Source organism: Bison bison, unplaced genomic scaffold, assembly GCF_000754665.1.
Source record: "Bison bison bison isolate TAMUID 2011002044 unplaced genomic scaffold, Bison_UMD1.0 scf7180017864516, whole genome shotgun sequence".
Taxonomy (NCBI): Eukaryota; Metazoa; Chordata; class Mammalia; order Artiodactyla; family Bovidae; genus Bison; species Bison bison.
In genome coordinates, this window is record NW_011495069.1 from 11,154,056 (window position 1) to 11,166,158 (window position 12,103).

Below are 12,103 nucleotides of genomic sequence, written 5' to 3' on the forward strand. Positions count from 1 at the left end.
GCAGGCCCCTCTTCAGTCCTCCTCACCCGTTCTTCAGATCCACCTCCAGGATCTTCCCATAGCCCTTAAAGAAGCGCTCCACATCGCGCTCCCGGGCCTGGTAGCTCAGGCGGCCGATGTACACCCGTGGCATCCCGGCAACGGCGGCGGCTACTTGGCCCGGCCCCAGCCCCCCTTAGGCGGCGGCCGGCGAAGCGAGAGCGCGGCGACGGCGGCGGCGGCAACGGGCGGGCGGCGGGACGGACGTAGCCGAACCCGGTGACGTACGCGAGCACGCAGCTCGCGAGCACGCGCCTCCCGCCTCCCCGCAGGCGGAGGGTAACGGGAGGGAGAGAGCGCGTTCGCTTCCCGCCCGGCCAGGGACGGGGGCGGGGCCTGTCCGCGGGCGCGCCGGCGCGGGGCGGAGCCAGGTGATCGACAGGCGGTGCGGGCGGGTGCGTGGGCACGTTCTCTCGCGAGCTTGGCGCGCAGCGTAGCCCTCTGGCTTCGCCGCTTCCCCCGGAAGCGTCCATGCCTCCGTCCACAATCCTGCGAGTGTTTCTGCTTTTGTCCTTTGCACCGGGAGTGGCTTCGACTTTTCGAGCAGGAGATTTGGAATTAAACCTGGCTTCTAGTCATCTAAATATCTGTGACCTTGGGCTCGTTACGCCCTCCTCGTTGAGTCCCGTTTGTTTTCTCTATAAAAGGGGAGAGGAACTGCAACCCTCCAGAGTTGTTCTGAGAAGTATAGGACATCCCAGCGCATCATATGTGCCCAATAAAGTAACAGCAGTATTATTTTAAAAATAGGACTTGTTTTAATGAAACCAACGTGGAAAGTGAAGAAGGCTGGAACTAGAGCCAGATTAGGCTTGATACTGGCTACATTACTGGACCATTTTCTAATTTGTAAAATTAGAATAATTTATCCCATCTCAGTGGACTACCAGGGTGACGAAAAGTGGATGTGAAAGAGCTTGGGACAGTATCTGGAACGTGGTAGAAGCTCGATAAATATTGGGTCTCTTTTCACTAATCCAATTTACCTAGAACCACAAAGAAGTTTTGTTTCTTTACTGTTTTTATTTACTTTAAAAATCATATGTTGAACGGATAATTCATTAACTGGTTCAAATGTTATACAGTGAAAAACCTTAACCAGCTCTGACCTCTGGTGGCCTAGAGGCAATGTAATCCGTTTGTAAATGTCCTTTTAGAAGTATTTTACACATACAAAGTAAATGGTGGTGTACTATACATACAGTTCTGCACTTAATAGACTGATAAATTTGAAAATCATTCATTAGAGTACAAAAGGAGCTTTCTCCATTTCCTCATCAACACGTTATCAAACTTTATGATCTTTAGCTGAGTTAATAGATGAGAAATGGTATCTTGGGGTAGTTTAATTTGCAGTTGAGTGCGGTAAGCCTCATATATTTAAGAGATAAATTTTCTCTTTCTGCTGTGTCTTTCTATGTCTGCTTACATTTTTGCCCACTTTTCTTACAGGTTTATAGTTCACTAGCTCTTTGTCAAATGAGTTGCAAATATTTTTTCCTGGTTTGTTGACTTTTGACTTTGCCTAGAGTGCTTTTTTGCCATGCAAAAACACCAGATGTTCATGGGATCGAATTTATCCTTTATTTTACTTTGATTCTGGATTTTGTGTTGTAGTTTGAAAGGCCTTCCTCACTCTGAGCTTAGAAAAATTTTTTAGAAAATACTTCCCATGGTTTATTCTAAAAAAATCTTTTTTCCCCATGCCACAGGTCACTTTTGAGATCTTAGTTCCCTGACCAGGGATCCAACCAACTTTGCCCTCTCCATTGGAAGCTGGAGTCTTAACTATTGGACCCCTAAGGAGGTCCCTATCCTGTTACTTTTAGAGCTGATTTTTATGTTGTAATCTTGATCCATTTGATATTTAGGAAAGTGTGAGGATCATAGTATTCTGAAGTGCTAACCTTGGTGGTTGGGAGAAGGCAATGGCACCCCACTCCAGTACTCTTGCCTGGAAAATCCCATGGACGGAGGAGCCTGGTGGGCTGCAGTCCATGGGCTCGCTAGGAGTCGAGACGACTGAGCGACTTCACTTTCACTTTTCACTTTCATGCATTGGAGAAGGAAATGGCACCCCACTCCAGAATTCTTGCCTGGAGAATCCCAGGGACGGGGGAGCCTGGTGGGCTGCCGTCTCTGGGGTCGCACAGAGTCGGACACGACTGAAGCGACTTAGCAGCAGCAGCAGCATCAACCTTGGTGGTTATATCATCTGCTCAACCTATTGTACAGATGGGAAGAGCGCCCCCTAGAGGCGAAAGGCCTGTCGCTAAAACCCTCACGCTCAAAGAGCTCCCTAATTCGGGCACCTCCTTCCAGCTAAGGTGCCACTCCATTCACTCTATCCTGTTGTTCTTCCTTGTAAGTATTCACGAATCCACTCCTCTCCACTCCCACTTACTAAGCCAGTTCAGGCCTCGTCATGTTATTCAGACACCGGGCTTTGAACATGTTGTTCCCCCAGCCTGGAAATTCGGCTGACTTATTCAGGGCTCAGATGTTCCTTGCCCAACTTCTCTCGAGTCCCCCCCCCCCCCCCGCCCCCATCCCTGCCACTATGAAAGCACCGTATTTTTTTCTCCCACAGCACTTGCTGTGCTCTGTAATCACCTCACTTACTCGCGCCTTCACTGGCTTTCTCTTCCACCAGAATGTAAACTCTCTGGTGTCAGGGGCCAGGATTTTTTTGTCTTCTGCTGTATCCCTAACACCTTCGACAGTGCCTTTTACATAACAGGTGTTCAGACTATTTACTGAATGAATAAGTGAATGAATTCTCAACTGGACTGCTTCAATGGCCTCCTTATTCTCCTTTTCTCATGCTTCTCCATGAGACGTGGACTCAGGGAAACTGGGTGACATGTCGTTTATCACTGAACAAAATCAAGGAGTCCTGAGAAAAGAGGGAACTCAGGGCCAACTGTGGGGCCAAAGGAACGGGGGTTGACTGGCCCAGTGACTGGATAGGGTCAGGGGGCCTGGCTTGTGGTGCCAACTTGCTTCCTGATGTGTGGCCTCGAGCAGCTCACCTCCTCTCCCCATATATCTTTCTCTTCTGGAAAAGTGGTGATAGTAAAACCTCAATGACACAGGGAAGCTATAAAAATCAAATGATGGTGCGTGTGGAAACGTCTGAACACCGCAGAATGGCAGGGACACAGGGCAAGCTTTCCTCCCCCTCAGGTAATGTCAGCTCACCTGTCTTCCCAGGATCTTCCTGCCTTCACCTGCAGGCAGGTGCTGTGCCAGGAGTCTCTCTGCTTCCACCATTTCCTTCAGCTGTCCTGGCTGGGCCCAGCGTCCTGCCCAAGGCATGGAACCTGCCAGTGACCGTGGGGCTGAGCTTGAGAGCTGCAAGGCACCAGGACTGAGATGCCTAACGCCCACAGGTTAATGCAAGAAACTTTTCCTTCTGGGCCTCAGACTTTCCCTGAGGAAAGTGGGGTTAACTGGTGTCCCAACACCGGACAGTCATCAGTATTATGGCAGTGGCGGTAGGCGCCTGCTAGTAGAAACCAGTAGGCGGATGCTACTGGAAGACAACAGGGAAAGCCAGGCATGACGCTTCAGGACTTCAGGGGTGCCCAGGCTTTGGTTTAGGTCATGCCCGTTTGTCATCTTTCAGTCTCCTGGAGCCAAAGTTTCCTCCTCCTGCCGTTTAAAAAGGATATTGTTTACTTGGTGGGCTAGAAGAGTTGTCCCAACTCCACATGCCCTGAAAATTAAAAATAATATCCTGTACTGGATTTCCCCCTGCCCCCTTGTACTTATTAAGTAAGAGATGATCCATTCTCTTCTTCTGACACTGTTTTGTCTTAGGCTCCTTTCCTCTGCTGGCCTCATTAAACGTTGGTAATCCCTATGTTGGTCTTCAGAATTTAGGGAAACTTTCCTTATCTGGGAGCTTCTGATTATCTTTCTTTAGGGCCTCTAAACTGTCCTCCAGCTTGCTGCCTGAGAGATTTTTCTAAAGCATAGTTCTGATCATCTGGCTCAGAAATCTTTTGTTCCCTACTGCCCACCGGGTAAAGTCTGAATTCCTTAGCTGGTAATCACAAACTGCCACTATTCAGATTGTGATTTTGTGAAATTTTCAGCTTCAGATGGTCTGACATGATTTCAATATAAATTAAATCAGACAATATGTATCAGTTAGGAGTAGGTTCAGAGGAAGCCCAAACACTAGGGGCTTAAATAGCACAGAAGCTTATTTCTCAAATCCTGAGGTGGGCAGTCAGGGTTTTTTGGGTCTCAGGGACCCAGGCTCCTTTGATTTTGTTGCTGTTCTGTTCTCAACATGGTCAAAGATGGCTATGCAAATTCCATGTTTGTTTCCTGGGGAGGCGGAAGGTGGAAGGGGAAGGAAAAGGTACAGGGATGGATGTCAGCTTTATTTTAAAGAGGTTCCTAAGAAACAGACACCTCCCACCTCTGCTTACATCACATGGGCCAGATCTTGTCAGCTGCTAGGGAGGCGGGAAAAGTGTTTATTCCAGCCTCCCATGTCCCCACCTAAAAGTCATCAGTCTTAATTCTTAGAAGTAGAATGGTATTTGGGGTAAAGGAGTAGATTCTGACATAAATGTTCTGCCTTAACTTAAACCTGTCCCTTGGTCTGTAATGCTTGTCTCCCTTCCCTGCCTGAGAAAATATCATCCTTTAAACCCAGGGCAAATGTCAGCTCCAGGGGCTTCCCTAGTAGTCCAGTGGTTAAGACTCCATGTTCCCAATGCAAGGAGTATGGGTTCGATCCCTGGTTGGGGAACTAAGATCCCAAGTGCCACATGGTGTAGCCCCCTCCACTCCCCCAAATCATCTCCAGACCCCCAGAGGTGCTACTCTCAGGGGACTCTGCACACCCTTCCCCCACCCATGAGGTCTCTAACTGTGCTGTGGTGTTATGAACCTTCCTCCCTTCTGTCTGCCCGCTCTGAGTCTCTACTAGGGGCCAGATCCGTCTCCATGGCTGAAGGCTCATCAGAGCCCCTAAGCCCAAGCTTGTGGAGCCCCCTGATGAGCCTCATCCTAACCTTCACCCCTGTAGCCTCGGGTGGCCTCCCCCTCCCTCTCAGGCTTTCTGCACTTGCCCACGTTGACCAGCTGCACAGAACGTCTGTCCCACTAACCTCAAGGACAGAGAACAGGAGAGATTTGGGTGAATTGGGGCTGATTCTGAGCCCAGGTGTACAAGGTGGCAAATCTTACCCAGAGGGTACCTGCAGACCTTTCGCAGTCCCAGGCTGAAGCCGAGTCCTATTCTCCAGAGGACACACAAGATGCTCCCAAAGACAGGAGGATGACGCCGGGGCCCATGTACGTGCTGGTGTGCAACTAAACCGGAGCGTCCCCTAGCTTTCAGAGCCAGTTTTCCCCACCATTCCACTGCTTTAACCCCTCCAGTCCCTCCCCATGTCCTGAGGGCAAGTCCTGAGCCTTCCTGCTGTGAAGGAGGGCTCCCAACTCAGTCTTCCGACACCCCTACATCCAAGGTGTCAGCTGTACTCGCCCGTTGGCAGTTCCGTGATGGGCAGGCTCTCCTGGGCCTCCAGACTCTCGTGTGTGCTGCTGGCTTTGCGTGGGACACCTCCTCCTCCTGGGCCTAGAGACTGCTGTGACCATACTTCTTCTGGGGTGGGGGGCCTTCCTTAAACCCTTAGGCAGAGCTGCTGTGTCCCCATGGCCCTCTGAACGCCTCCATAAAGTGGCTTCATGAGTAGATAAAGCTACCTGCGGGCCAGTCCCACGCCACTCATAGGCAGCCCTGGCCTCAGGCACGCACTGGGCTCTCATTAAGTCCACCCCAGTGAGGCTCTAGAGCTCAGGGACAGAGGGCCAGGTGATGAAGGAGACACCCTCAAGTCTCTAGTGCTTTGCTTTGGGTGAGTGGATCACGAAGCAAAACACCAAAAAGTCACGTAGTGTCCAGTTCTTCGCTGTCTGAATAAAGCAATGCCTTGCCCACGGCCCGCTTTCAAGCTTCCTCTGAGGAAGGTCTAGGACTGGACCTCGGTTAGGTACTCAGAGCACCTCGCACGGGTCTTCTTTAGCGCGCATCACTATGACAACCACTGTGGGACCTGTGGTGTGATGCAGGGTTTCTCCACGGTGGCACTGTGGACATGTGGGCTGATGGGCCCTGGTTGACAGAGACTGTGCTGTGCTCTGTAGGATGCCAGCATCGCTGGCCTCTACTCACTAGGCTCTGTACTCACAAGACTCTAGCAGCAGCCCTTCAATTATGACAATCCAGTGTCCCTTGGGGGTAAAATGACCTCAGGTGTAAACACTGATGTGCCTATCTCCCTAGTTAGAATGGAAGTGCCCCGGGCATGGTCCAGCCACCGAGAGAGACCCCATTGCCTTGATTTCTCAGCCTGGCATTCACTCCTCTTTGGAGCTGATCCTTCCCCCTGCCCCAGACAGAACCGCAGGCCACCTGAGAATGAGTCAAACCTTCCTTTTTAGAAGGGTCTCCTCAGTGGGCTGGCACGGCTGGAGGGCAGAGATCTGTCTGACTGGCTCTTGTGCCCTGCCTGTCCTGCCCAGGCATGGCTTTACAGGGCCATCAGGACATGCTGCTGGGGCACAGGCATAAGGTGGCTTCTTTGTGTTGGGAGATGGTGAGTGCCTGGGGATGGTCCTTCTCCAGAGAGGACTTCTGTTGGTTTGTGGGTTTTTTTTTCCTCCTAGGAGGTTCAGACTTTATTCAATACCCTGAGGCCGGCCCCCCAATTCTCTGAGTCAGAAGGGACAGTGGGGAGAGGTGCAGCCTGTGGGCAGTGGAGGCCCAACTAGGGGGTGGGGGGAGGGCCCGAACCAGTCCTGCTGATCCATCTCCCCTCCCGCTTGGCTCTGGGGTTATTACGTCACATGGTGAGAATCTGCTTTGAAGACACGAAGGGCTGCGTGGATGCTTCTAGGGCACACAGGTAGTCCTGCAGCGGGACCTCGGAGCAGGCGGGGGCCGTGAGTTGGCCTTGGCGGATGAGATCGCAGAGTGTGAGGATCAGCTCCTTGAACTGGTCTGTGGGAGGTTGGAGGACGCGGGGAGATGACCCGTGGGACTCCCTGCCGGCGGGAGCTGGGGCCGGGCTCCAGGGAGGCCTCCACCGCTGCGAGACGCCTGGGCTTGGCCGGGGCGTGGCGGCTGTGGAGGCAGCCTGGTTCCCGCCCGCCCGAATTCGGGACAGTGAGAGCCGAATTCGGGACAGTGAGAGCCGGGTGGGGATAGGGTGCGGGCACCGGCCCCGGGAGCTGACAGGCAGGTGGTGGCTGCCAGGCACAGAACCTGACTGGGTGTAGCTGGGAGTCCCGAATGGTGCGAGGGCGGGAAGCCAGAGGAGGAGGAGGGGGTGGGTGGTGCCTGGCACAGACAGATGAGCTCTGCTGGGGGTGGAGAGCCTTCCCTGAGAGCCTGAGACTCCCTCAGGACCTTTCCTGTTGAGGCCACCAGGGTCCCCTCCCGGGGCCTGCCTCCCACTTAGGGACCCAGGATGGCAGAGGAAAATGAGAAGTGAAGGCCTGGCCTAAGAAGTGCTTTTTCATAGATATTAGTTCATTCGATATTCAAACTGAATTGTATCTCCTGCTTGAAACACTGTCCATGCTTCCCATTTCCCCTTAAGACAGAGTCTGAGCTCCTTAAAGAGGATTAGAAGGCCTCCTATAATCTGGTCACAACCAGCTTCCCACCCTCTCTGATAGCCTTTTGCACATGCTGTTTTCTCTGCTTGAAACACCCCATTCACAGGACCACTCCCCTCTCCTTCACTGGGAGAAGGCCACATCATTCCTCAGGCTCAGCCTGGGAGCGATGGTGGTCACACTCTGGGGAACCCATCCTCTGGGAGAGGAAGGAGAGTGTGTCTGGTTCAGGGTCTACAGTCAGAGCGACTGGCTGTTCACATCCTGGCTGCACACTCTTTAGGTGGGCGTGACTCGGGGCAAGCGACTTAGCCACTCTAAATCTCAGTTTCCGCCTCTGTCAAACATGCTAACAATAGTTTAAACAATTATGACTGTTAAAAAAAATTTTTTTTGACTGAGCCTTGAGGCCATGTGGGATCTTAGTTTCCCAATCAGAGATTGAACTGCTGTGCTGGAGAAGACTCTTGAGAGTCCCTTGGACAGCAAGGAGATCAAACCAGTCAGTCCTACAGGAAATCAACCCTGAATATTCATTGGAAGGACTGATGCTGAAGCTGAAGCTCCAATACTTTGGCCACCTTCTGGGAAGAGCCGACTCACTGGTGATGCTGGGAAAGACTGAGGACAAGAGGAGAAGCGGGTGGCAGAGGATGAGATGGTTGGATGGCACCACCAATTCAATGGACGTGAACTTGGGCAAACTCCAGGAGATGGTGAGGGACAGGGAAGCCTGGTGTGCTGCAGTCCATGGGGTCACAGAGTCTGACATGACTTGGTGACTGAACAACGACAACCCCCTGCAGGGGTCTTAGCCACTGGACTGCCAGGAAGTCCCAACAATTATGACACTGAAACCAAGGCAGGGGTTAAGTAACTCGCCTGATGTCCCAAAGCTGGGCTCGGCAGAACCTACAGCTAGTGATGGTGGAAGCAAGATTTGAGCCCAGGCAGGCTGGTTCCAGAGTTTGTTCTCTTTACTGGGCTGTCGTTCACGGCAGTCTTCCCCACTGTCAGCTCCTTGGGAGGGCGGCAGGAGCTGTCCTGTTCAGTGGTCCCCTTGAGGACAGGCCCACTTTAGCCTAAAACTATTTGCTGACTGTAGTTGTTTCTAGAGGCTGTTATCCTTTATCCTGTTTTGGGGTTGGGGTGGGGGGCTTCTGATCACCTCTCCTGGGCTCAGAGTCGCTGGTCACTTCTGAGTAGGCACTGCCCTCTCGTGTGACCCTTGGTAACAGGGCTATCATCCACTCACCTGGACTGTGGTCCTTCTTCCACTGGGATAACCAAAAGCCCCGAAGTTTGAGATCCTTAAAAATAAGCTGGCTCTGTGGAAATAGGAAGGACAGGCACTAAGGTGCTCTGAGGGCAAGAACTTCAGGCTCAAGGGACAGACTCCCCCAGGCACGGGGCACTGCCCGAGTCTAGACGACTATGGTGTTCAGACCCCAGCTTACCACAGAGGCGATGACAGGCTGCTTGGCCATTCCCCCATAGGTCACCATGGTTCCTCCAGGCCTGAGGAGTCCAGAGAGAACAGAGTGGTCACAGGTAGAGACAGCGTTACGGCACCGTCTATTCCAACCCTGGTTCCTGAACCTTGTTCTCAGAAGCCCTGCGTGTGTGCGCGCTCAGTCGTGTCTGGCTCTTTGCAACCCTATAGACTATATAGCCCGCTGGGCTCCTCTGTCCATGGGATTCTCCGGGCAAGAATACCGGAGTAGGTTGCCATCTCCTCCTCCAGGGGATCTTCCCGACCTATGTATTGAACTCCCTTCTCTTGCGTCTCCTGCATTAACTGGCAGGTTCTTTACCACTAGCGCCACCTGGGAAGCCCCCAGAATCCCTGGGAAGGGTTAAAAAAAAAATACACATTCCCACGCCTGCCCCAGACCCAGTGAATCAGGTGCAAGGATCTATATTAAAAACAACAGAAAACAAAGAAGCAAGCAGACACCCCCTGCAGATGACCTAGATGTCTAACCAGGGTGGGGAGCCCACTGATTTAAGCTCGTGCCCAGGCTTTGAGGAAGAGCTGCAAGGAAGAGTGCTCTGCTAAGGAGCTCATGACCTGAGTCCAGCTGGGCTCTGCTCCGGCTGTTTACTGGGTGTTTACTATGTGCCTGGGTGACCCTGGGCAGCGGGCAGTGGGCCACGCCGCCTCTCTCTCTGGGCAACTCTCTTTCAAAGGACCAGTGAGATGGAAGCAGCTCAGGATGCTAAGGGATATTGTGGACGGTGCAGAGGACGATGGTGAGTGTCAGGACCTGCTGTCTGACACCCCCAGTGGTCAAAGAGGAGAGAGGGGCTTGTGTCATTTTAAAACCATTAAGCTAAGTCTTCACGTGCCTGACTTAAGCTGTGTGCCCCTTCCTGCTCCCCCAGCTCTTACAGGAGTTTGCTGATGCAGGATGAGCTGAGGTTCACTCTGGGACAACACAAGGGAGGCTTGGTGAACTCCAGAAGGGCAGAAGCTGCTGCGAGGGGCAGGGAACTCTCTGTCCTTGAGGCTCGGGGCCAGTTTGGCCTTCAGTTCCTTCATCTGCTGCCCCGCTCTGGAGAGTAGCTCCTGTGGCAGGGAGCGGAGCTGAGCCCTCCCTCTGTGGGCCAGCACTGCTGCTGCTGCTGCTGCTAAGTCGCTTCAGTCGTGTCCAACTCTGTGCGACCCCATAGACGGCAGCCCACCAGGCTCCCCCGTCCCTGGGATTCTCCAGGCAAGAACACTGGAGTGGGTCGCCATTTCCTTCTCCAATGCATGAAAGTGAAAAGTGAAAGTGAAAAGTGAAAGTAAAGTTGCTCAGTCATGTCCAACTCTTCGCGACCCCATGGACTGCAATCTACCAGGCTCCTCCGCCCATGGGATTTTTCCAGGCAAGAGTACTGGAGTGGGGTGCCATTGCCTTCTCCACTACACTTGGTTTAATCAGAATGGCTACCGCTTACGGCCTGGGTGGGAGGGGAGTTTGGGGGACAATGGATACATGTACATGCATGCATGTATGGCTGAGTCTGCTTTTTACCTGAAACTATCACAACATTGTTTGTTAATCAGCTATACCCCAGTACAAAATATAGTTGTTGTTTTTTTTAAAATCAGAATGGCTACTGTTTACTGGGTGTTTACTATGTGCCAGGCACAGGTCTGAGCATTTCACATGTTCTGGCCAATGAGTCCTCAGGGTGACCCCAAGGGAGGACTTTGATGATGCCTCTTTCACAGTCGAGAAAGTGGGGACCCACCTCTCATTTGTACAGCGCTCTGTGGGGACCTCAGAGCCCTTTAGACTCACCTTCTGAGGTAGAAAAGGTTTATATCCCCCCATTTGACTGATGAAGAGGCTGAGGCTCAGATCATTTTTCATGTATTGCCTAGATCACATAGATTCCCCAGCTAGTGAGCAGCAGCCTTTCTGACTCCAAAGCCTACACTTGTGACCACTGAGCAAGACTCTGTCCTACGATGGGCCATGCAGGGATGGCAGTTGGCCTCGGAGGCTGCCCGGAGTCGTGCTGAAGAGGTGTGCTCGGCTCACAGCAGCACGGGCAAGCTGACTGCCCTCTCCGGGCCTTGTCTGGATGGGGTGGGAGCGGTACCCCTTGCTCAGGTAGTTGCGGGAGAGGTACGTCACACACTCTGCATAGTCTGGTGCGTGGTACATGCTCTGTGGTTGTTACCCCAGCTCTCTGATCTCATGACCCATTTTCCCATCCAGTCTGTGCGTTCTAGAGTGTTCCCTCGGTGGCTCAGTCATCTCAGTACCCCTGGCTAAAGTGAGTGCTAGCAAACAGGAGTTAACAAACACTGGTGCTCTAGCTGGGAGGTGTCCCTTAAGGCGCCCTTCCATTCCAGAAGTTTATGTGAAAGGAAAAAAGGATGAAAGGATGTACGCTGTCAGCACTGTCAACGGTGCTCATCCTCCTCTGTGGCAGGACGGTAGGTCAGTTTTGTGCTTAATTTTCCTTTGTGTTTTTACATGCTTTCAAGATGTTTTGTAATAATGGCATAATGTTACCTTTAAAATTAGAATCTATTTTTAAAAGCTAATACTCTAGGACTTTTTCAGATGCCCCTAGGTTATGAACCCTTAACTGCTCCCCTTTCACAGAGGGCCTAGCAGTTACTACTGGGGTCCCCGGGAAGACAAAGCCAGACGGGTCTCGGGGCCATCTGTAAAGAAGGCTGAGAAGGGGCGGGTCCAGATAACTAGGACGGGACAAGGGTTCCATCTTCCTACCCAGGGGTGTGCTGACCTGGCCTTGGCTTGCACTGGCCACTGGCACTTGGTGGTCCTCCTGGCTACAGCCCGGGAGGGCGCCGGCGCACTGGACCCGAGGGGCCGAGGGACTTACGCCAAATGCCGCAGCAGCTCCGTGGAGCTTTTCCCGCCAACACAGTTGAGAGCAAGCCGTGGCTGGG

At 52.5% G+C, this 12,103-nt stretch overlaps 2 protein-coding genes across 3 annotated transcripts in view; both read right to left on the reverse strand.

Annotated features, from left to right (window-relative positions):
* The window catches only part of SRSF4 (serine/arginine-rich splicing factor 4), a 25,862-nt gene extending 25,512 nt beyond the window's left edge, over window positions 1-350 (reverse strand). Inside the window, 1 exon segment of the mRNA XM_010830211.1 lies at window positions 27-350. Coding sequence (XP_010828513.1) covers window positions 27-133 — 107 coding nt within the window. The 5' untranslated portion in view covers window positions 134-350.
* A 1,857-nt stretch (window positions 351-2,207) lies between these two features.
* Window positions 2,208-12,103, reverse strand: part of MECR (mitochondrial trans-2-enoyl-CoA reductase) — a 40,812-nt gene continuing 30,916 nt past the window's right edge. Inside the window, exons 8-11 of one of the 2 annotated variants that reach the window (XM_010830213.1) lie at window positions 12,037-12,103; window positions 9,144-9,204; window positions 8,942-9,014; window positions 2,208-7,066 (exon numbers count right to left, since the gene is read on the reverse strand). In XM_010830213.1, the coding sequence (XP_010828515.1) occupies window positions 6,909-7,066; window positions 8,942-9,014; window positions 9,144-9,204; window positions 12,037-12,103 (359 nt within the window). In that variant the 3' untranslated portion in view covers window positions 2,208-6,908. The remainder of the gene's footprint in view (window positions 7,067-8,941; window positions 9,015-9,143; window positions 9,205-12,036) is intronic. The other variant, XM_010830212.1, reaches the window with a different exon arrangement.